This window comes from Panthera uncia (genome assembly GCF_023721935.1).
Source record: "Panthera uncia isolate 11264 chromosome A1 unlocalized genomic scaffold, Puncia_PCG_1.0 HiC_scaffold_17, whole genome shotgun sequence".
In the NCBI taxonomy this organism is placed as follows: domain Eukaryota; kingdom Metazoa; phylum Chordata; class Mammalia; order Carnivora; family Felidae; genus Panthera; species Panthera uncia.
The window spans coordinates 72,451,849-72,475,564 of NW_026057577.1; the positions used below are offsets into that span (position 1 = coordinate 72,451,849).

The 23,716-nt window shown below is 36.3% G+C and overlaps 1 protein-coding gene across 1 annotated transcript in view; it reads left to right on the forward strand.

Annotated features, from left to right (window-relative positions):
• Nucleotides 1-16,380, forward strand: part of ARSK (arylsulfatase family member K) — a 44,914-nt gene extending 28,534 nt beyond the window's left edge. The window contains exons 5-8 of the mRNA XM_049647605.1: nucleotides 1,781-1,952; nucleotides 5,449-5,673; nucleotides 13,529-13,753; nucleotides 15,514-16,380. Of these exons, the coding sequence (XP_049503562.1) occupies nucleotides 1,781-1,952; nucleotides 5,449-5,673; nucleotides 13,529-13,753; nucleotides 15,514-15,815 (924 nt within the window). The 3' untranslated portion in view covers nucleotides 15,816-16,380. The remainder of the gene's footprint in view (nucleotides 1-1,780; nucleotides 1,953-5,448; nucleotides 5,674-13,528; nucleotides 13,754-15,513) is intronic.
• The last annotated feature ends 7,336 nt before the right edge of the window (nucleotides 16,381-23,716 follow it).

Here is a 23,716-nt window from a genome sequence, read left to right on the forward strand (position 1 = left end):
TCCAACATTTTACCCTTTGCACTTTCAGTGTCATGATAAATTTCTGAGAGTTCCTTTAAGGTACAGATTTTTGCTAGTGTCACTTTCCCTAGGACACACTCATCCTTTTTTGCAACGGCCTTCCTCCTTTATATCCACGAGTGTGTCTTGGCCAAGCTCCTCTGGCTGCACAGCTAGAGTGTATCAAATGGCAGCAGTGTCAGCATTCTCAGATTGGCTACTTTTTCTATAACTCTAATTAATGTTTGATTCAAATCTCACGTCTAGTGTTACCACTTTTTCATTTTTTTTTTTTTACTCTACATTTATCTTTTTTGGTAAGTCCCCTCTTTTGATTATCCATTTTTGTAAAACGTCACGTGGATTTATCGCTGGGAGGCAAGGAGGCAGCACAAGGATACACTTTGCTGAGGGTACATAACTGAAGAAAAGATATGCAGTGACCAATCACTGACAGACGCTTTTAAAAATGACCTGATTAGTCACTGACTTGATACACATCTGTAATTTACATAGTGATTTGTAGACTGAAGAGCTAGCAGTATTTGTGAAATTTTGTGCTTTATTCAGTATAATTACAGTTAATGTACTTTGGTAACTAAAATTTAAACTGTGTTGTTGAGGGACTGGTGTTCCTTAAACTGTGGTAACTGAAATCCATACACATTTGAACCATGCAAATGAGGACTACCTGTGTTATGAAACGTGTCAAGTTAAATTTAAGTTCGTACCTAATCAGGGGGTACCTGGGTGGCTTAGTCAGTTAAGAGTCCGACTCTTGATTTTGGAGTAGGTCATGATCCCAGGCTCATAGGATCGAGCCTCATGTCAGGCTTTGCACTGAGCATGGAGCCTGCTTAAGATTCTGTCTGTCCCTCTGCCCCTCCTAGCTCTCACTCTCTAAAATTAAAAAACAAAAACAAAATCTCTAATCAAAAATGCTAGGGGCACCTGGCTGGCTCAGTCAGTAGAGCATGTGACTCTTGATCTTGGTATTGTAAGTTCAAGTCCCACATTGGGTGTAGAGATTACTTAAAACTAAAATCTTAAAAAAAAAAAAAAAAAAAAAAAAAGAAAGAAAAAGAAAAAGGAATGTTTAGTGAACCCTGTTTCAAAGGAAACAATGTAAAATTTTTAGATATTTTATGTCTTCTGAAAAACTTGTATCTAGCTCTATCTTGAAAATTTTGTCTAGAATTAGTACTAGCCTAATGAACTGAACCAAATAACTTTTAAGTAAATTGCAAGTAGAAATTTGAGATTTTTTAGTTACATGACTAAAAAAAGAAATGCATGACTTAGGTCTATCTTTTCACCAAAACTGTAAGCATTTATATGTATTAAAAAGTTGTATTTGTTTTTAGCAAACATTTGGCTGTCTCACTCGATATTTGCATTTTTCTAGTGAACTGCTGGGAAAATGATCTAGATTCTCAGGTTGCTGATTCTGGAATTTTGAGTTGATCACACACTATGTTAAAAAGCTTGAATACTTTTTCTGGGCTAGAATAATGCCTAATATAGCTCATGTTTATTATTGTCATGTATAATTATAAAATAATTTTTATAACTGTCTCACTATATATGCAAGTATTAGTATACACCTTTTGTTGTTACTATGAATATTAACAATTTATTCCTAATTATGTATTTGATTTACTTTTACATAACTCATAAGTATTCTCTTCTACTATCCTAAGTAATTAAGTCAGTCTAGTTCACCATACATACTTGTTGGAGGAGAAGAATATTTACTACCTTGTTTTTCTCTCCTTTTTAGGTATCTTATGATGCCATCAAAATCCCCAAATGGTTGCCTCTGTCTGAAATGCACCCTGTAGATTATTACTCTTCTTATACAAAAAACTGCACTGGAAAGTTTACAGAAAAAGAAATTAAGAATATTAGGGCCTTTTATTATGCTATGTGTGCCGAGACAGATGCCATGCTTGGTAGGTGGTATATTTAATAAGCAATTAAATGAAGAAAATGTATAATATTTTTCCAATAAATTGTGATCATGCTGGTTGGTGACTTGTATGAACTTAGACAGTGTTTTATAACAGTTGCTTAGATGCTAAAAACTTAAAGTTATAAAAATCTTGGCACATATAAAAATTGGATAATGTGCATTATTAATTGTGGAATAAAAAGCCTTTTCTATCTTGATTATTCATAAATTAAGAAATGCTCAGATTTGTTCATAAAGATAGGAGCATACAAGGCTAGTATCTGCTTGAAACAAAACTTTTTACCTGCTTTAAACAGGAATCAGTGTTTAACCAAACAGAGGGACCCATGTGACAGGTAATTGTAAGACAGCTTAGGAGGTTCTAAGTGGCCCTAAGTGTTTAGTCACAGATTCTTGTGACTTCTCCCAAGCTTGTAATAACTTCAAAACAAAACCATTCTTCCCAGGCCCTTTAGAGCAAGGTTTAACTAAACCTGACATCAGTTTCCCATCAGTGTATTCTGGTCCAGAATCATATGGAGTTTCCTTCCCTAGCTCATCTCAAGACCCTACCTGGTTCCATAAGACGCCTATCAAGAAAGTGTTTTGTCTACTCATTTGTAGAGTTACTTGATGGCCATTTCTAATTTAGATTGGAGAACCCTTGGTTTAAAAAAAAAATTATTTTTCTAACAAGTTATTTTTCATATTTTGCTATACTGTGGAGTGGAGCAGAATTGCTTTAGTGAAATGTGGGAAGCACCTCTTCTGTACAAAGTATACTTTGAGAGTGAAGGAGTGGCTGTTTCTTAAAAAGCATTCATTGGGCAAAAATAGAAAAGTATAAATCAGAAAGCAAAAAAGATATGGGTAAATTATTTATATATAGTGAGTATAATATGATTTAAAAGTCCTAAGGATCTTCCAAGTACTCAATCTTAAATGTAAATGAGATTTTAAGTAAATTTCTTTCATCTTCACATTTTCTGATGTTTGTGAATATTGACCCATTTGCACCCTGGAAATTGCTTCTTAAAGGTTGCAGCTATCCATTCATCTGTATCTACGAAGGTGAAATACTTTATATATATAATGTTGCTGCAGGGAGTGTGGGAATACCTCTTGAAGTCTCTTCAGAGAAAAAAAAATGCAGCAGCAGCTCACTTCTAGTTACAAAGTTTATGGAATATGGTGTATCTTGTTAAATCCACAAAAAACACTAAGCTCTTGGGACACCTAGGTGGCTCAGTCAGTTAAGCCACTGACTCCTGATTTCGGTTCAGGTCATTATCTCACAGTTTGTGAGTTCCAGCCCTGTGTCAGGCCCTGCCCTGACAGCTCGGAGCCTACTTGAGATTCTCTCTCTTCCTCTCTCTCTGCCCCTCCCCCACATGTGCTCATGCTTTCTCTCTCAAAATAAATAAATAAACTTAAAACAAAAAACACTAAGCTCTTTTCCACCTCAGGGCCTTTATATTTGCTTTTCACCTCTGCCTGGAATACTTTTCCATTTGTTTAAAAAAAAAATTTTTTTTAATGTTTATTTATTTTTGAGAGAGAGAGACAGAACATGAGCAGGGGAGGGGGCAGAGAGAGAGGAGACACAGAATCCAAAGCAGGCTCCAGGTGCTGAGCTGTCACCACAGAGCCCAATGTGGGGCTCAAATTCACGAACCTCAAGATCATGACCTAAGCCAAAGTTGGACGCTTAACCGACTGAGCCACCCAGGTGCCCCTCCATTTGTTTTTTACATGGCTGGCTACTCTCAGTCTTAAGTTCTCAGTTCAAGTATCACCTCCTCAGGGATGTCTTCCCCACCACCATAAGTTAGTATACCAGCCCCACCATCCTGCTTATTCTATACCTTATCATCCTGATTGTTTATATAATCTTTAATTATTAAGTTTATTTACTTGTTTACATCTGCTTCCCTTGAACAATGAGAGCCTCATGAGGGCCGTGACTTCAGTCTTATTCAGAATTGCAACATCCATGCCTAGCTTTGTATCCATGATGCCTGGCACATAGTAAGAACTCAGGAAACATTTACTGAATGAGGATAAACATCATTTATAACCTGTTGTTGTAACTACAGTTATATACAAGTTGTTGGGGCCTTGGAGGAGAGCAATTCAGTCTACCTGGAGGAGCAGGGAATGTTTCACCAGGAAGATAATACTTGAATTAGGTCATAAAAGAAGAATGGGAATCTGCCAAGTAGCTGGCAGGAGAAAAGGCATTCAACACAGATAAAGGCAGAGTGTGTGCAAGAAAGTCTTAACTAATTATTATTAGTTCAGGGAATTCTAAGTAATTTAGGACTATAAAAGGTAAAGGCTTAGGGGTAGCTGAAGGTGCTGAGCTTGCTCAGGAATTACACAATGGAAAGTTTTGAAAAAGTTTTAAGGTGAGGTGTGACATGATCAGATATTTTAGAAAGATAGCCACCAGAGTGGTACAAGGTGGGGGGCGGGGGGATGGGGGCAAAGGAGACCAATTAGGAAGCCATTACAGTTGTCCAGTTGAAAGATCCTGATGGTCTGTATTCGGTAAATAACTCCATAGAGCAGTGGGTCTCAGTTCTGACTGGACTTCAAAATCACCTGTGGATTTTGTTTTTAATAATACAGACCCCTGTAGGCCAGATTCAGGAACTGTCAAAAGAAGGAGGATTCCTCCCTGGACTATGCCTTACTGCGATTCTCTTAATTACAATGAAGAGGAGAGGGGGCACCTGGGTGGCTCAGTCGGTTAAGCATCTGACTTTGGTTCAGGTCATGATTTCATGGTTCGTTGAGTTTGAGTCCCACATCCGGTGAGCTTGAGCCCTGCTTCTCTTTCTCTTTCTTTCTCTCTCTTTCTCTTTCTCTCTTTCTCTTTTTCTCTTTCTCCCCCTCCCTTCCTCTGCCCCTTGTGGGATATTCTCTCTCTCTCTCTCTCTCTCTCTCTCTCTCTCTCTCAAAAAACAGTGATCTATGATTAAGAGGACACTAATAGACAGGGACTAGTCATAGGAATTTTACTGTCCAGTTATTCCCTATCCAAGAATATGCTAAGTCTGACCTGCAAATTGGGGATTTCGAGAAAGGGTAGCAGGGAGTTCTGATTTTCCACTGGGCAGAAATTGCAGAGTGGCGGTAATATCAGTCCTTTCATTGTCTGAGACATGTGCAGTGCTGACATCTAGAGTTGTTTCTCTTTTTTCATTCAAGTCACTAAGAGGGAAAAAATTGCCCAATCTCTGACAGAAACATAGAAAGCAAGCCAGCATAATCTCCAGATAAAGAATCTTATTCTATTGGTTCTATATTTTCTCCTTCCTCTCTCTAGTCTGTCAGCTGAGGAGCAGGAACATGAAACTTGGCATAACTTACTAGATGACACTCAGATGTTAAGAGTTATCCTAACAAACTCCTTCCTGCAAGTTAGGGTTGTTATAAACTTATTGTGATAAGACACAAACTAAAAGCTAATTAAGACTTGATTTGTATTGTAGGAGAAATTATTTTAGCTCTTCACCAGTTAGACCTTCTTCAGAAAACCATTGTCATATACACCTCAGACCATGGAGAACTGGCCATGGAACATCGTCAGTTTTATAAAATGAGTATGTATGAAGCTAGTGCTCATGTTCCACTGTTGATAATGGGACCAAGAATTAAGGCCAACCTACAAGTATCAAATGTGGTTTCTCTTGTGGATATTTACCCTACTATGCTTGGTAAGTAACACAATTCTGTAAATATTTATTTGTAATGATATTGGAAAATGATTAAGCAAAAATACAGGCTTTGCTGACTTGTTCATAACCTTGAGCAATTTTAAGTGAGTCAAATCCACATCTGAAAAATGAGGATAATACTCCTCAGGATCCTGTAACCTTCATACTCTACAGTTATTTTTCCCTTCAAAAGATTCACAATCAGGACATGACTATACAGTAGGCACCAAAGATATTCAGGTTCATAACTTTTAGATATGATTTGTGTATCATTTGATTCTCTACCACTACCTCTCAAAAGTATAAGAATTTCCCTTCTGGATTATTCCATCCACTTTGAAACTACTAATTTTGTTCAGTATTATAGAAAAGTCTCTTAATTCTAATGTGTGCACATATTTCTCCTCAGAATCTTTAGATTGTTCTGTGCTATGTGCTTTACTAGCTTCTTAATGTCTATAAGCATAATGATAGGTCAAGAACAGCAACATTTGAATAGAGGTAGTTAACAGTTTTTGTGAAGATAAACACCATCATCAAATTCAGAGGAAATTATATAGAACTGTTAGTCTCTTCTAATTTAGCAGAGTACTTTAAATTAAATAACATTTAAATACTGAAATTCTTCTGTTCTAAGGCACCATCAATTGCAAAAAGTACCATCTATTTATAAATAGATTTTGGTGAAAGAAAAAGATAACACAACATATGTTTAATATGTATATATCAAAATGTGAAAGAAACATATATCTGAAAAGCAAAGACAGAAGAAAAGTTCTTTTTTTCTCCTTCCTTCTGGTACAGAGTATTTCCCTTCATTTAAGTAAACGCTACTCCAGGGTCTTAAATTTCTTTACAGTTGTTTTCATCGTTTTCTTTTCTCTTTTATTTCACATCACTTCTTGTATCTGAACACCCTTCTTTGTTGTCCTTTTGTCTGGTGATATTTTTAATCTCTTCAGTTTCTTAGTTGTCATTTGCTGGCTCCCCTTTATCCCAAAGCAATTATCACACTTAGTCATATCTCTGCCACTTTCTTGCTCTATCAGTTTTCAGGCAACCCTTATTACTTGCTCATTTCTGTTTTGACAAGAAATGTATGTATGATTATGTATATTTGTGTCTTTTTATCATCTTTATAGTTTTGTGAATATGTGCTTCTTGATGGTGACATCTTTATAGTTTCCTCATTTAGTTTTCTCTCCTGCAGAGGTCTCCCCACCCCACTTCCAAATTTGCCTTCTCTGTTTTCCTGAAGTACAGTGATCAAAAGTCCAAATGATTATGAAAGGTTGGGATGATTCGTTATCAGTGTTCCCTCAACATGTTTCATAGTGATATTTGACATTTTGTTTGTCTTTTGGACTCTAGCAGTTCAATAGACCATTAAGCATAGGAAACTATCTGCAGTGAGTCTTAATCTATGCTTAGTCACTCTATCATCCAATATATTAGTTGGTTAATATGCTTTGCTTAATTCAATTTTCTTTAAACATTCTTTTACATTTGCCTACAGTACAAATTTTCTACTTTATAATTTTTGATACACCATTATTACTACCTGCCATTTCATGCATCATAGAAGTTAAAAGTCATCTGCAAGATTTCACAATGTATTTACCTAACAGATTATATAAGAAAACACTAAATAAATTTGGTTAGAATGAGGGAATTTATTACCCACTTAGAGGAACACCTGCCTATCCCTGGCTACTTTGTATTGCATGACAATAAGCATTTCCAAAACCAAACATTCCCAGAAACTCCTTGCATTCATTCCTTCCCTACTCTTCTGGAAATTATGTAAGTTCTCTCTGATTGCAAGCTTTTTCCCTACTATTTGTCAGTTAGTACAGTTTTTTAAAACTTACTGTTCTGTGTAGATTTATACTTATTTTTATCTTTTACTGATTCTTCGTGATAGACTCCTTCTGAATCACATTTCCCTACAGAATATATTTTATTAACAGCATTTAGATCATGTGTTGATTAGACCTGCCCAACTAGAGTAAAGGAAATGAAGGCAAAAATCAGTGTCTAATTCTAAAGTGGAAATTAACATCTTAAGGCTTAGCACAGTTTATAATATGTGTCATTACAAATATTTTTATTATCAAAAGGGAAAAGTTACATTTATGTGGTTGAGACAGGAAGGAGAATATCTGTGTATGTGTCTTTTTATATAAAACACTGAAACATCCTATGGACTGGATGTTAGCCAGAGATAAGGTAGAAAGAGAATGATGCATAGATGTACAGGAAGAATCTTATGTTGGAGCCAGGAAACAACATGGCAACATTAGCATTTATCTAAGATTAACCTTTTTACAAATGATAAAAGGTTAATATTTATAGAGCTCTTACAAATCTATAGGAAAAAGAGAAATACCCTACTAAAAAATTGACCAAAAGATATAAACAAACAACTCACAATAGAAGATACACAAATGGCCAAGATACTTTAAAGATTAAAACTTGGTAGAAAAATATTAAAACGAAAAGATATCAATTTTCTTTCACATATAGAGTTTGCAAAGTTTAAAAAGAATTAGAAAATCTTATTTTGGAAATAGGCCTTCTCTTATTCTGCTTTTGGGAGTATAAACTGGCACAGATTTTCTGGAGGCAATGTGGCATTATGTTCCAAATTACTCAGAGATGTGCATACTTTTTGACCTAAAAATTCCAATTTTAGAAAGTAACCTATAACTATATACAAAGATTTATCGGAGCACCTGGGTGGTTCACTTGGTTAATCAATCGACTCTTGGTTTCAGCTCAGATCATGATCTCACAGTCATAGGATCAAGCCCCACAGGGGGCTCCACTGGCAGCACAGAGCCTGCTTGGGATTCTCTCCCTCTCTCTCTGCCCCTCCTCCACTCATGTAGATGCTCTCTCTCCCAAAATAAATAAATATCAAAAAATAGTAAAATAAAATTTAAAAAATTAAAATGAAATTGGTCAGGGCTAGAAGAGTTTAAAGCTACCTCAGTGAGAATTAACTTAAAAATTAGATTTGTGGGGACAGTAAATTCTATTTCACCTCTGCTTAATAAATAATATACACAAATTGGAATAACATATCTACAAGTCACTTCTTATTTTGTGATTCTGCTAACCAATTAGGAGTTTACAATAGATACAAGACAATCTATTCTTAGGATTCGAAAAGCCCTCACTTTATTAGCTTAACCATAGCTGTATTATCTTGCATGAATCTAAATTACACACAGAGTATGGGATTAAATTTTTAGATCAAAGCCTCAAGCCAGACATCCTCTTCCCTTCCAGTCTATTGGATCTCATAAATATCATATAAAAGTTGGTGATTCAAAAAACCTCAAATAGGATATTGAATAGGAAAAACCAGCTGGGTTTCCTGTTTTAATAAACCTACCTTACTATGAAGAGGCTGTTCAAATTTAATAGGCTACAATGCTTTTATTAAAAAGTCTGAATATACAAATAGTTTTTAAAAGGTATTTAATGACACCTGAAACTAATATTGCACTCTATGTTAACTAGCTGGAATTTAAATTAAAACTTGGAAAAACATAAAAGTTACTTTAAAAGAGTTTTTTTCTTTTCTATAAAATGATATTTTAGATAAAGTGGGTATTCTTAGTGTGTTTATCTTAGTAGGTGCTTTGTGGTATACTCTCACATTATCATTTTCTAATACTGGCAGAAAAGTGCCATTTTTATGGACAAGAAGTCTTTATACTATTAAACTTGATACCATTTCAGAGATTATTCTTTAAAAATTACTCCCCCAATATTTTCTTCTCTAATAACCTAGTACCAACATCTTTTGGCTCAGTTAGAAATGAAAGTAAATTAAAATTGTTTTAACTTTAAACTTATTTTCATGTGAATTTTTTTCTTTTAAAAGTTGATCTTTTTTATAAAACACCTGCCTTCCTCTCATATGAAAGATAAATCCATGTTTTTTGGATTGTGAAAATATAATTATATAAAAATGCGGTTGTGTTTGAAAGAATACTTAATTGCTAAGGATTCAAACTGCAAACCCGTCCTTGTTACAAGATCTTAATGGAGGGTTGGGAGAAGCATTCTACACAGACTTTTTTTTTTTTACCTAAAAAATATTGCAAAGTTCAATAACTACAGTAAAGTAAGACTTGTGTTGTAGTCCTGAAGAATCCAGAGATCCTGGAGTCAGACTGCCTAAATTCAAATCCCTCCTTCAGTGTTGGGCTGGGGCAAGTTACTTAACATCTGTGGTCTACAGTTTTCTTATCAATAAAATGTAAATAATAGTGGGTAATGCATAGCTTAGAACAATGACTGGAACACTGTAAACAATTAAATGTTAGACATTATCATCATTAGTATTTTTTATTCTTAGGTATGCCCTCAAAAATGTACACGGTTGGCATCATTGCCATCCCAGTCTAAAACTTTATCTACTCATATGGTCAGGAAGAAATATATTGGGGCGCCTGGGTGGCTCAGTTGGTTAAACATCCAACTCTTGATTTCCGCTCAGGTCATAATCTCATGGTCATGGGATCGAGCCCCTCATCCAGCTCCATGCTCAGTGCAGAGCCTGCTTGGGATTCTCTCTCTCCTCCTCTCTATGCCCCTCCTATATTCAAGTGTGCGTGCTCTCTCTCTCTCTCAAAATAAATAAATAAACTTAAAAAAAAAGAAATATAATCTTATCTCTCTTCAGGAGACCATTATATATATATCCAGGTCTGCATTTTTCCCCATTTATTTATTATTTTAATTTTAAGGCACTTTATTAAGAATCCTGCAGTTACTTTTAATCTTTCTTACGCTACCAAGAAAGATGAAACTTACTAAAATGCAATTAGAACGACAGATTTGCTAGAAGAAAAAAAATTACGAACAATAGTTTTAAGCAAAGATCAAAGAGCTTTTGGAAATGCAGTTTAAACTAAAGTGCTTTTGAGGAAATCATTAATATATGAGAAGTGAATACCCAGTTTCCTGAGGCACAGAAAAGTAAATAAATATGTATTTATTAAATACGGTGGATATTTGATATGGCTTTTATTCTTCACCAGTTTACAAAGGTATATTATACTACTACTAATAGATTGGAAATAATTTGCCATTCTCTCTTTCCTGGACTCCTACAGTAGCTTCCCGATGCCTACCTACCTCCTGCTCATACCACCTTCAGTCATTTCACCACGTAGTAGTCACCGTCAGACATGTCATGCTTCTACTCAGAATCCTCTACTGGCTTCCCATTTCACTCAGAGTAAAAATTCAAAATCTCTTATTGCGCTTGAGATTCTAACATGATATCTTCCCTCTCCTAACTCCTCTTTTACAATCTCATCCATCACTTAGACTCTGCTGCAGCCATTCAGGGCTCCTTGGTGTCTGGGGAATGAACTAAGCAGGTTCTTGCCTCAGGGTCTATACATATGCTATTCCCTCGGGGGTTGCTCTACCACCCCCATCCCCCACCCCACCCCCACCCCTAGATATCTTTAGGACTCAGCCTAGCCCTTCCTCAGGGTTTAAATGGCACCTCCTCAGAGAGGCTTCCCTGAACACACTATATAAAATAGCACCTGAACACATACTCAACATCCTTCTCTGTCTCCTTTCCTCTGCTTTCTTCTTCTTCTTCTTCATTGCACTTAGCACCATCTGACATGTTTATTTGTCTCACCATGTTAGAAGGTAAGCTCCAGGAGAGCTAACTGCTTTGTTCTCTGTTGCTTCCTTACACCTGGAATAGCACCTAGTTTATCGAATGAATTTAAAAAATATTTAAATGCACTCTTATCTCAGTTTACTACTGACTTCTCATAAACATAGGAGACCCATGTAAATTTTCTTAGTCTTACGAGCTTCTTTAGGAGAATTCAGCCTGGAATAAATCTGAAATAAAGTATTTCTTTTTTTTTTTTTAACTTTATTTGAGAGAGAGCGAGAGCGTGCGCATGTGCACGCACGCGTGCGCACAGACACACACACACACACACATGCATGCTTGCATCAGCGGAGGGGCAGAGAGAGAGAGAGGGAGAGAATCCCAAGCAGGCTCCACACTCAGCACAGAGCCCAATGTGGGGCTTGATCTCACGACCATGAGATCATGACCTGAGCTGAAATCAAGAGTCAGACGTTCAACCAACTGAGCCACCCAAGCACCCCTGAAACAAGGTATTTCTAAGTATCAAAGGTTATTAAAATGCTGAATACAGGGACTTCATGGGCCTAGGTATATGCCAATTGGTCCTTGCTTTCCAATCATCTTCTAAGTCCTCTTCTGTTGCCTCCCAACGGCTGCCATGCAGACCAGCCTGACCCAGCCTGTTCCCTCGATACTTGGGTTCCTTATGGTAAGACCTCACAGTAGTAGCCTACTGTCTTGTAGCTCAAGTGAGTTTTATCTCAGGTTGTTCCTTTGTCTCATGCACATCCTCTTTAATGTCTTTGTTCCTTTTGTTTTTAACCAGTTACCTCTGATCTATCTTTCTTTCTCTTTTTCTTTCTTTCTTTCTTCCTCAAAAAAATCCATAATTATGATTGGTTGGCAGAAGATCGGTACTTATAAAATGCCCCTCCCAAGGAAATGGAGGATACAGATTTTTAAATTACATCATATGTAAAACATGCACCTTCAGAAAATTTATAGAGGTTTTTGTCTACTTCCTTATTCTCCTTTAATTAACCTATTTTTCCTCAAATACTTACAGTCAAGTTAATTTTCCTATTCAATTTTGCTTAACTCCTAGAATTGCTGATATATTACTTCCTATTTTTTATTGAAAATATTTAATTATACCTAAAAACCATGGAACATGGAAACTAGAAAAGGGGTGGAGAGGCAAGCACAAATCATTTTGGAACTGTCCCAAGTACCCAGCCATAATTAATGGTAATTTTTCTATAGGAAAAAGACAGTTTGAGTTCCAAATACCTTAAGAGAAAGAGAGACATACAGAGCATGAGTGAGGGAGGGGCAGAGAGAGAATGAGACACAGAATCTGAAGAAGGCTCCAGGCTCTGAGCTGTCAGCACAGAGCCCAACACAGGACTTGAACTCACCGACTATGAGATCATGACCTGAACCAAAGTCGGACGCTCAACTGACTGAGCCACCCAGATGCCCCAAAAAGACTTCTTTTTAAATTAGACATCTCTCATGCCTTATATATTTATATTTGGTAAGGGAAAAATAAATTATTTTTTCCTAAATCAGTATAATCCAGGATTTCCAACATATGTTCTGCAAAATACTAGCCCCTGAAGATGCTACATGAGAGTAAAATATTATGTCATCAAATAACTTTGAGACACATGGCATACCACTATTAAAGGTTTATGAGATACATCAGCAATCCATTTACATCTACAAAAAATTTACCTATTTGATTTTAATCCTTGTTTGTAAACATGTATGACTACTAAGCCCCTTTTTCATATAGGTCTTATTAATATCTGGTAGAACAAATGTGAGAAGCAACTGTGATCATTTATCATTCAGAAATAAATGACTGATTAAATAATATCTGTTGAGGATTTCCTATCAGGCACTGTTCTCAGAATTTTACATAAGTATCACATTTACACCTAATATAAGTCTTTGAAGTACAGGTGTGATTATTATTCCCCTTTTACAAATGAGGAGATTGAGTTTTGGAGTGGTTAATATCATGCCCAAGGTCACATGGGTAGTGAAGTAAGCATTTACTTCAAATAGGCCTACGCAGTCTATTTACAAAATCCATATATGGTCTTTTGTCTCTGCAACCTTTGATGATGTCATATGTGAATGTTTCAACTAATAACTAATAAAAGAATAAGTTATTTTAAAATATTGTGTTATTTTGTTACATAGATATTGCTGGAGTTCCTCTGCCTCAGAACCTGAGTGGATACTCGTTGTTGCCATTATCATCAGAAACGTTTAAGAATGAACATGAATTCAGAAACCTACATCCACCCTGGATTCTAAGTGAATTCCATGGATGCAATGTGAATGCTTCCACCTACATGCTTCGGACTAACCAGTGGAAGTATATAGCATACTCTGATGGTACTTCAGTATTGCCTCAACTCTTTGGTAAATCTGTTGATATGTTTTTGTAAGTGTGGTATTGTATGTAATGAGTTGACCTATACAGTGTTGTTCAAGAGATCTAGTAATCTTTAGTTAAATGCATAAATCTCTGCTGCTTTTTGTGGCAGGACAGTCTACAAATGGTTGCCCATTTGAGGTGAAGCTTCTTTGTAAGTCATCTGAATTCCACAGCAAGTGCCCTAAAACTTCTGATCTGAGTCTCAAGATTGAAACCACTGTTTTCTCTGATCAAGGTGTCTTCTCATATTCATGCTTATCTGTCTCAAACAGTGGTCATCACCCTCTCATTATACCATGGTTTCAGCTATTCTGGAGAAATAACCCGTATATGTTGTGGAGCCTGACATTCTACATCTATCATTTAATGTTTGCCTCAACTCTACAAGATGACACCATTATCCTTATTTTGTAGAGAAGACTAGGGGTTAAATGGACTCAGATACCAATGAAAAATTTCATAGCTAAGTGGCAGGGCTGGGATTTTAACCCAGGTCTAAGTTTCAACATCCATGCTCCTTCCACTCCACAAAGATGCCTGCTAGCTTCACTACTCTATGAATTAATCTTAAAACATTATTAAATTTAGGCTTTACTCACCCTTCGCCCCCTTTTCACACAAAATACACCATTATTAATATTCTTTTCTCCCTAAGTTTCCTTTCCAGTTACAAATGTCAAAATTATTAATTCCAAATAATTCTTCAGGGACCAAACTGATTGGCCTATGCCTCTCCCCATAACTGTAAGAGCAGGAGATTCTCGGCTTCAAAAGGAAGTCCTTAAATTTTTATCCTGATGAGTCTTGGGCATGTCTTGCTCATTCATTGGCCATGTTCTGCAAAAAGCAGATGTAACAGTCAAAGGATCAGTGAGTGAGCCTACCTTTCCTATATTCTCTGGGGTTTATTGACTGCTTTCCCTGACCAAAGAGGTGTCATCTGAAGTCACCTAACAAAGTCACAAATGTCATTAGGGCTCTTCTGGCAAATGCACTCAAATAGGCCCAGAGAGGTTTTTTCCTCAACATGTAATGTTCATTTATTATCTCAAGTAAATTGTCATAAGATCTTTGACTTGGTATTTTTCCAATTAGATCGGCATCCCAGTTTTGTCTTCCTTTTACCTAGGTAAAAAGGATGTTTGTGTTCTGAAAATATTTATCATTATTTTCTTGATGGTAGCAGTTAAGATACATTCTTATTTCCATGGCTATTTGCTCAGTGGACAGTATTGACAAATCTAACTTTCAAAACTCGGAGCACAAGAGATGCTAAAATATATAGAAAACTAGGAGTAAGTGAAGTTGGGAAAAATAGGCCTTGACCATATAAAGAATTCTTATATCTGGCAAGTTTGGGACTGTTGAAATGGGACAATATAAGCATTATTATTTTTTTTTTTCTATGTATGTCAAAGTAAGCAAGGCATGAAAACCAGGAAGAATTAGGGCTAAGCCAGCTTACTAGTGATAAGAGTTTGACTTATTTCTGCCATCCAGGAATGGATAAGAAAAAAATTGGGACAGTAGGATGGTGGTAGGAAGATAATCTGGACATGCATTTAGAGGAGTGTTTAACTTTTGGTATATTATTTGCCATTAATACTATCTTTCATCTTATACTAAAATGAACTGAAAATAAAAATAAATTCAAATACATTATCTGTCATAGAGTAATGACATTCTAAAAAATGTTTCTGTAGCAGATAAATATTTTGACTGGTATTTAATTTTTTTCTTTCAGATCTTTCCTCGGATCCAGATGAACTAACAAATATTGCTACAAAATTTCCAGAGATTACTTATTCTTTGGATCAAAAGCTTCGTTCCATTATCAACTACCCTAAGGTTTCTGCTTCTGTCCACCAATACAACAAAGAACAGTTTCTCAAGTGGAGACGAAGTGTAGGGCAAAACTATTCAAATGTTATAGGGAACCTCAGGTGGCATCAGGACTGGCTGAAAAAACCAAGGAAGTATGAAAGTGCAATTGATCAGTGGCTTAACACCCACTCTAATCCAAAAAAAAATCTGAACAAAAGTTAGAAAATAATGTTCTAGAGCAACATACGGAGATATGCTAAGAGATCATGATTAATTTTTATGTTTGTTCTAATACTTACTGATTTTTGGTTACTTTTAAAGAATGTATTCTATTTTAGGGGCACCTGGGTGGCTCAGTCGGCGAAGTGTCCGACTTTGGCTCAGGTCGTGATCTCGCGATCTGTGGGTTCAAGCCCCACATCAAGGCTCTGTGCTGACAGCTCGGAGCCTGGAGCCTGCTTCGGATTCTGTGTCTCCCTCTCTCTCCCCTCCCCCTCTCATGTGCGTGCTCTCTCTCTCTCTCTCTCTCAAAATAAATAAACATTAAAAAAATTTAAGAATGCATTCTATTTTAAAATAAAATACTAACCATTATAGAATTATATATTTTCAAAAATGATTACTATCCAGACCTCATTCTTAACAACTTTTAACAACTTAATGGAGGTATTAAAAAGATGGAAGCAAGTAATATAATATAAAGTTATGTTCCTGTGAATAATATGGAATATAGAGTATCTTAACAATTAGAATTACTTACAAACCATTAAATAGTTATCTATGAGTATCTGATGGTGTCTGATGAGTTATTTGTATCTGATGGGACATAGACCATTTAGATGTATGTGGTGGGAGTATTTAGAGTATTTGGTGGGACACAGATCTTGGATATGGCTGACTTTATTACTGTTTGTTTTTTTTTTTTTAATAGGTAATATATACACAAGGTAAAAGTTTTAAAAGGCACAAAAGAGTTAACAATGAGCATGAAGTCTCCCTCCTTTCCCAGGTCCCCTTCCTGGGGCAACTACTGTAACCATCTTCCTAAGTATCCTTTTAGAGACATACCATACATCTATAAACAAACTTTGTATTTTTCCCCCCACACATAAAGTAGCTTACTATACAAAATGTTCTGCATATTGCTCTGTTTTTTTTTTCTCTCCCATTTAAAAATACCTAAAAGTGAAATTGCTGGGGCAGGATTGTATCTAGCAAAATTACAGCAAATTACCCCTAAAGAAGTTGTACCCATTAAAATTCTCACCAGCAATGCACTTCCTCACATCCTTTGCCAACCTGATAAAAATATATATTATTTTTAATTTTTTAAATTATGAGTAAGATCATGTTTTCATATATGTCATAGCCATTTGAATTTCCTTTACTGTACTGTGATCTTTCTATTTCTATTCTTTGCCTATTTTTCTATTGGTTATTGGTCTTTTTTATTTTAGGCATGCTTTTAGATATTAGCTTCTTGTAAGAGAAGCTGCAAATATTTTTTTTCATTTTTGTAATTTGTCTTTTGATGGAGTTCTGGTGTTTTTTACTTGTGGAAATTGGTATTTTCAACCTGTGGAAATTGGTATTTTCATGCAATCAAATTTATGAATCTTTGTTTTTATGGCTTTGGGATTTTATGTCATACATATTCTGAATGGTATTCTCCACTTTCCCCATTTACCTTCTTTTAGAGTTTTATTTTTTGACCTTAGATCTGCACCCCATCTGGAATGTCTTCCATAGTAGAGATCTAACTTTAGTTTGTTGTTTAAGATGGCAACCCAAATGACCTTTTATTGAGTAAACTAACATTTGTCCCGTTAGTTAAAAAAATGCCGCTTCATTATATAACACCTTTTATTGAAATCATCTTTTTCTCTATTGATTTGAAATGCCATTTTATCATATTCCAAAGTCTCATTTATATTTGTGTCCTTTCAGAACATTTTTTATCTTCCAGTCGACTACTTTGTTTACTGATGTGGTAGTCAGTATCTGGTCAAACTAGTCCTTTTCCAACACTTTTTCAGAGTTTCCCTGGATACTCTTGCTAACTTATGCTTCCCACACAAATTTAGAATAAGTTTGTCCAATTCAAAAGTGAAAAATCTTTTTAGTCTTTTTATGAAATCATATTAAATTTGTCACCTAGTTTAGAGAGAACTGACCTCTTTATACTGCTCAGTTACTTTAAAGACTATAGCACACTTTTCCCTTTCTTCAAGGCTTCTTTGCTCTCTCTCATAATATGCAAGCGTTCTTCATGTGGATCGATTTTTTTCAGAGATTTTTAGAAAAGTAGGAACTTTTAAAAAAAAATACTGCCTAGGCCCCACCCCACACCGATAGAATTAGAATTCTAGGGAAGGCACCTGGGCACTGTTTTATTCTTATTGTTCTGTGAAGCTCTCCAGCTGATGATCCTGAAGTGTAGGCAGAGATGAATTTATTCCTAGTTGCTTCATCATTTGTTGGTGGTATGCTATTTTAAGTGGACCTTTCTTCCATTATCTTTTCTAACTGGTTGTTTATGTATACAAATTCTATTTCTATATATTTATTTTATGCCAAAAATATGATATTTTTTGGTACCAATAGTTTTTCAATTGGTATCTTATTTTTTTTCAGTTAAAAAGCTGATCTGCAAATAATAATTTTACCTAACTTCCTTTTCAAACTGCCTTTGAAGTTTTCTTAATAAGCCAGTTCATCTCCTTTGTTTGCTATTCTTCAGTGACTTTGTATGAACTTATCTTTGCAGTTATGTATGAATTTCTGAGAAATAAACTTCACTTCAGATACATTCCGAAGTAAAACCCTTATGGAAAAGATCTCAATATTAAACTGTTGCGATTAAAATGAAAATACACAAATCTACCTCCCTAGTTAAGCCTAAAGAACATGAAATAGCTACTGTGTGGGTGAATATGCTAATTATAGGGGAAAAATAAAGCAATAATAATAGCAATGTGGTTCTGAAAACATAGGCATGTGAAGATAAATATAATCCATCTTGTCCTACCCAAACTCTTCAAGATACATTCATTGTTACGATTTACCAAGCATACACATTGTTTTAAGCATATTAGATACAGAATCATACTTAGGTATAACTGAGTGTTTAAGGACAAAAGCTAATTCAAAATGGTATCTAACAACCATGAAAACAGAAAAAGAAGAAAAACTTAATGCCAGAATCTGAGAGAAACCCACACCAATTATAAACTAGATTGAAGACAATCTTTGGGCTTCCTTTTTACGACCTCCACCGCCCTGATTCCTGTCAGCCATAGTCTCTTGTTTGGAATTTTGCAACAGCCTCCTAAGAAGTCTCCCTGAGTCTGCCCCTAAACTTTCTTCAGTCTGTACTCAGCAGAGCAGCCAGAGTGATTCTATTAAGATACATCACATCCCTTCACTGGATACTCCAAACCTTCCACTGGTGTCCCATCTTAACTCTGTAAGAGCCAAAATCCTTACAAAGGCCTACAGCACCTGAACTACCTCGTTGCATGTTACCTCACAGACCGGCTCTCCTCCCACATTCCCACTTTGTTCACTCTGTTCTGGCCACACTGGCATCCCTGTTGTTTTCCAGCATGCCAGGCATGTACCACCTCAAGACCTTCGTGCTTGTCAATACTTCCTGCTTGGCATACGGTTCTCCAGATTTCTGTACGACTGTCTTTGCTACGTCTTTCAGGTCATTGCTCCAATGCTACCTTCTCACACAGACTTCCCTGCTTTATTTTTCTCCATAGAAATTATTACCACCCAACATAGTATATGTTTTATATATATGATTTGCTTATACTGTCCCCTACCCCTCCTACCCCACTAGGATGAAAGTTCCATACAGGCGCAGATTTTTGTCCTTTTTGTTGCTTAAGGTATCCGAAGTGCCTGACACATAGTAGAAGATTAGTAAATACTTGTCGAATTAATTTTCTAGGAATTTGAGTTTTTCAGATAACACAATGGATTAGAAAACCAACACGTTAGGCCATGGCAGGGCAGAGCTGAAAAGGAGTACCCTTCTCAATAAAGCAGAGCCTTCCAAAAACAGTAAATTCTAGCAAAAGCCTGAACAAAAGGGTCAACAGAGGGACTTTCTATCCCTCTATGTTTGTCTTTTTCTATGAAAAAGGCCAGATACTGAATTATTTTAGGCTTTGTGAACCATATGGTCTTTTTCACAACTACTCAGTACTGTGCTAGTAGCATGAAAACAGCAACAGACAATATGTAAACAGAGGAGCCTGGCTACTTTAGAATGAAACTTTGTTTACAAAAACATAGGATTGGACCTGCGGGCCATAGTTTGCTAAGGCTAGTGTAGAACAATGGTTCACAACTTTACTGCAAACTGGATTTACCAGAGGCTATTTAAAATCTATTAATGCCTGGCTCCCACCTCCAACCACTGAGAGTTTTCAAAGCGCCCCATGTGAGTCTAATGTGCAGTGAGATTTGGGAAACAAGGTTCTGAAAACTTGTTCTTCAAACCATAGTCCAGAAACATCCACATCAACTGGGAGCCTTATACATTTTTATTTGTCTCTGTTAAAAAAAGAAATAAAATAAAATGGTGGATTTTGTATTTATCCTTTCTACTCTTTGTAGGTCTCCATCTCATTAAACCTAGGGCACCCTAATAAAAACTACTAGAAATGATGAAACTTGTTAAATGGCTACATATGTAAAAATCAATACATAAGAATAATCACTAGATAAAAATGGGAATTAGGAAAAATATCTCACTCACATTAGGACAGTCTATAAAATAAATTTTAGCAAGAGGCCCAAACCTAGATTAAAAAAATTATAAAGTTCTACTGAAGTGTACAAACAAGATATGAACATGGAATGATAGTATGTTCTTGAACAGGAAGATCTTAAAATGTCACTGCTCCAGAACTAATGTAGAAATTTCATACAATCCTGATTTTAATCTCAGTAAGAGTTTCTTTTTTAGGGGCACCTGGGTGGCTCAGTCACATTGTGCGTTCAACTTCGGCTCAGGTCATGATCTCACAGTTCGTGGGTTCGAGCGCTGCATCTGGCTCTGTGCTGACAGCTCAGATCCTGGAGCCTGTTTCAGATTCTGCATCTCCCTCTCTGTCTCTCCCTGTCCCCCACTTGTGGTTTGTCTCTCTCTCTCAAAACAAAACAAAACAAAAAACTCAATAAACATTTAAAAAAATAAAGTTATAAGGCAGCATCCTAAAGAATTCTTAGGTCAAAAAATTATACTTCTATGCTATTTTTATAATACTTTTTAATGTTTATTTATTTTTGAGAAAGGAAGAGAGACAAAGCACGAGTGGGGAAGGGGAGGAGAGAGAGGGAGACACAGAATCTGAAGCAGGCTCCAGGCTCTGTGCTGACAGCAGAGAGTCCAAACCAGCGCTCAAACTCAGAACCTTGAGATCATGACCTGAGCCAAAGTCAGATGCTTAAGCGACTGAGCCACCCAGGTGCCCCTATGCTACTTTTAAAATGAAAATAAGAAAACGTAGAACATATGACACAATCAGAACTATATTCAGAAGAATATTTTTAGCCTTAGGCTTTTAATTATTAAGAGGAAATAAAAATAAACTGTTCAAGAAGTTAAACAACAAAATAAGTATCAATTTTGTAATATTTATAGTAAAGGATTGCCATCCTTCAATAATATTTTGAGAGTCTTGCTTTCCCATAGGAAAGGGAAAGTTGCAAGGAATATTCCTCCCACATTAACAAAAATCAAGAAAAAAAGGCTAGATCATCTAAACTTTTTTTGAGCCTATCAGTGACTAAGGTTGCAAGGCAACTGGTAAACTGAATTCAAAAGGGTGGCAAGTCCCTCTGAGAAGGTGATACACTCAAACTGGTCCACCTTTGGCAGAACATCAGGGGAGGTGGAGGTGGAAACCAGTAGCCCAAAGAGTGGATAACAAAACAACAGATACTTTGACAAATTCTTAAAGCCCAATGTGGGTGAAAATAACAACACAAATTCTGGGAGCCCCCACACAAGGGAAACCACCTCCACTCACGAACTTTTTTTCATAGACCTCAAACAGCACTCATGAGAAAGATTGGGGGCAGGGCTGGAGACCTAATGGAGCCCCTCAGTGGGACAGGTGTACAAATGCAGAGTGGCTACCTCTGGAGGACAAGCACAGAACCTAGAACCTTAGGTTTTAAAAACATGTCAAGTTTAACATCACTGGTATTGAGACAAACTAGCACTATATATGCCCCGGAAATGATATACTACGGACACATTATTACCTAGGTAGTATTTCAGCCCAAAAACTCTGACTCAGATTTAATTATGTGGAAACAAAAAGCAACGTTAGAGACATTGTACTAAACATGTATCATGGACCCTTCAGACCTGTCAGAATCATGAAAGGAAAAAGAAAGGCTGGGAAACCGTTCTAGATTAAAGGCCACTAGAGGCATAATGCAATTAAATACAACCCATGACCCTTGATTATGCCCAGCAGTGGATCAAATAAACACATCCTTGTGAAATTTTTCAGAGAGAAGAAAAGAATCAAACTTCTAAAATGGAAAAAACAATGATCATGTTTACACCAATGAGGATCCAGAGTGGCTTTAAGCTTCTCAACACACTTAAAATCCAGAAGGTAATGGAACAATGCCATCAAAATTCAGAAGGAAAATGTTTCCAATATAGAATTTTAACCCCAGCCAAGACTTCGGTTAAGCATGATGGTAAAATAAAGAAATTTTCAGACATACAAGATCCCCCAAATATACCCTTTCTCAAGAAGCCACTGAAGATGCTTTCCACCCAAGGAGGGAAATAAAGAACAAAAAATACCCATGAAATTAGAAAGCAGGAAAAACAGCATGAGATAATGAAAGGAGTCTCTAGGATGATGGCAAAGGGAGATGCCTGGGTAACAGGTGTCCTGGAGGGCAAACGTGATTGAATCTACGTGACTCAGGTATAATAGGCACAGTGAGACTCCCGCAGCTACGTCCTCAGCCTCTGCACAGTCTTTTTAACCTTACAACATGTCAGGTGATGTTTTCTACCAAAAAGGAAGAAACCAAGAAAAAAGACCAGAAACCCAAGAGGCAGGAATTCCAACCCAAGAGAAGGGCAGAGAGTTTCAGTGATGACAACAAACATATTTCAGGATGATAAGTGTGTAGCAGGCCTGGAAAGAAACCAGCCCACATAGGAGAGAGAAGGGAGTCTCTGATAAGAAGGTTTCCAAAAAAAAAAAAAAAAATTGGAATTGCTACATTATGTTACAAAACCAAACTTATGGAAATCGAACTGAGGGACCATTTAAAGGAAGAATTAGCTGTATAACAAGGAAAATTAAGGCAGTTATTAACTTCAAGAAAACAAAAAAATGATATTCAAAATATACTATAACATTCAGCTGAGAATATTTTCATTTCATAATAATGTAAACACTAAACATAGATCTAACCTGAAATTACAAGATTATTGTATCTCATGAGAAGGTAATTGTGTCTGAAATCACTGAGTCAATAAATAGCATTACACATTTGTGATTTAGAATTCTGGAATTAAGTAAATGCCAGAAGAAACGGCAAATAGATTCTAAATTGGTTCCCTCTAGAAGGAGGAGTGAGGATGTGTGTACAGGAAACGATATTGTTGTTGGCCCTCCAGTTCTGTTAGACTTTCCAAACTATGTGCATGTGTTATTTTGAGAATCATTTTCTTTAATCAATGATTTATCAGGTCTTAGTAAAGTTCTGTGAAATGTAATGTCACTGGTAGAGTCTTATTTTGCTATACGAGAGCATTTCAACAAATTTGAGACAAATTATAGAATTACCTTGAGAAATATTAAACTGATATTGCTTAGAGGAATCACTGAATTATGGGTATTGCTCAGAGACGGCTCCTTGGAAGAAGTGGATCATAAGCTGGGATGGTGTATGTTAGAAAGAAAAAGGCCCCAGCAAAATCCTCTGAGGGGAGAATGTGAAAATTAAACCAAGAGTCTGATTTCCCAAGACTATTGCTCTTCCTCTCTCTTAAGTGTTCCATCAAGAATGGCTATCCCTACACCTCTTCCAGAGCTTCCTTGGGCTCCTCTGGATGATACTGGCAT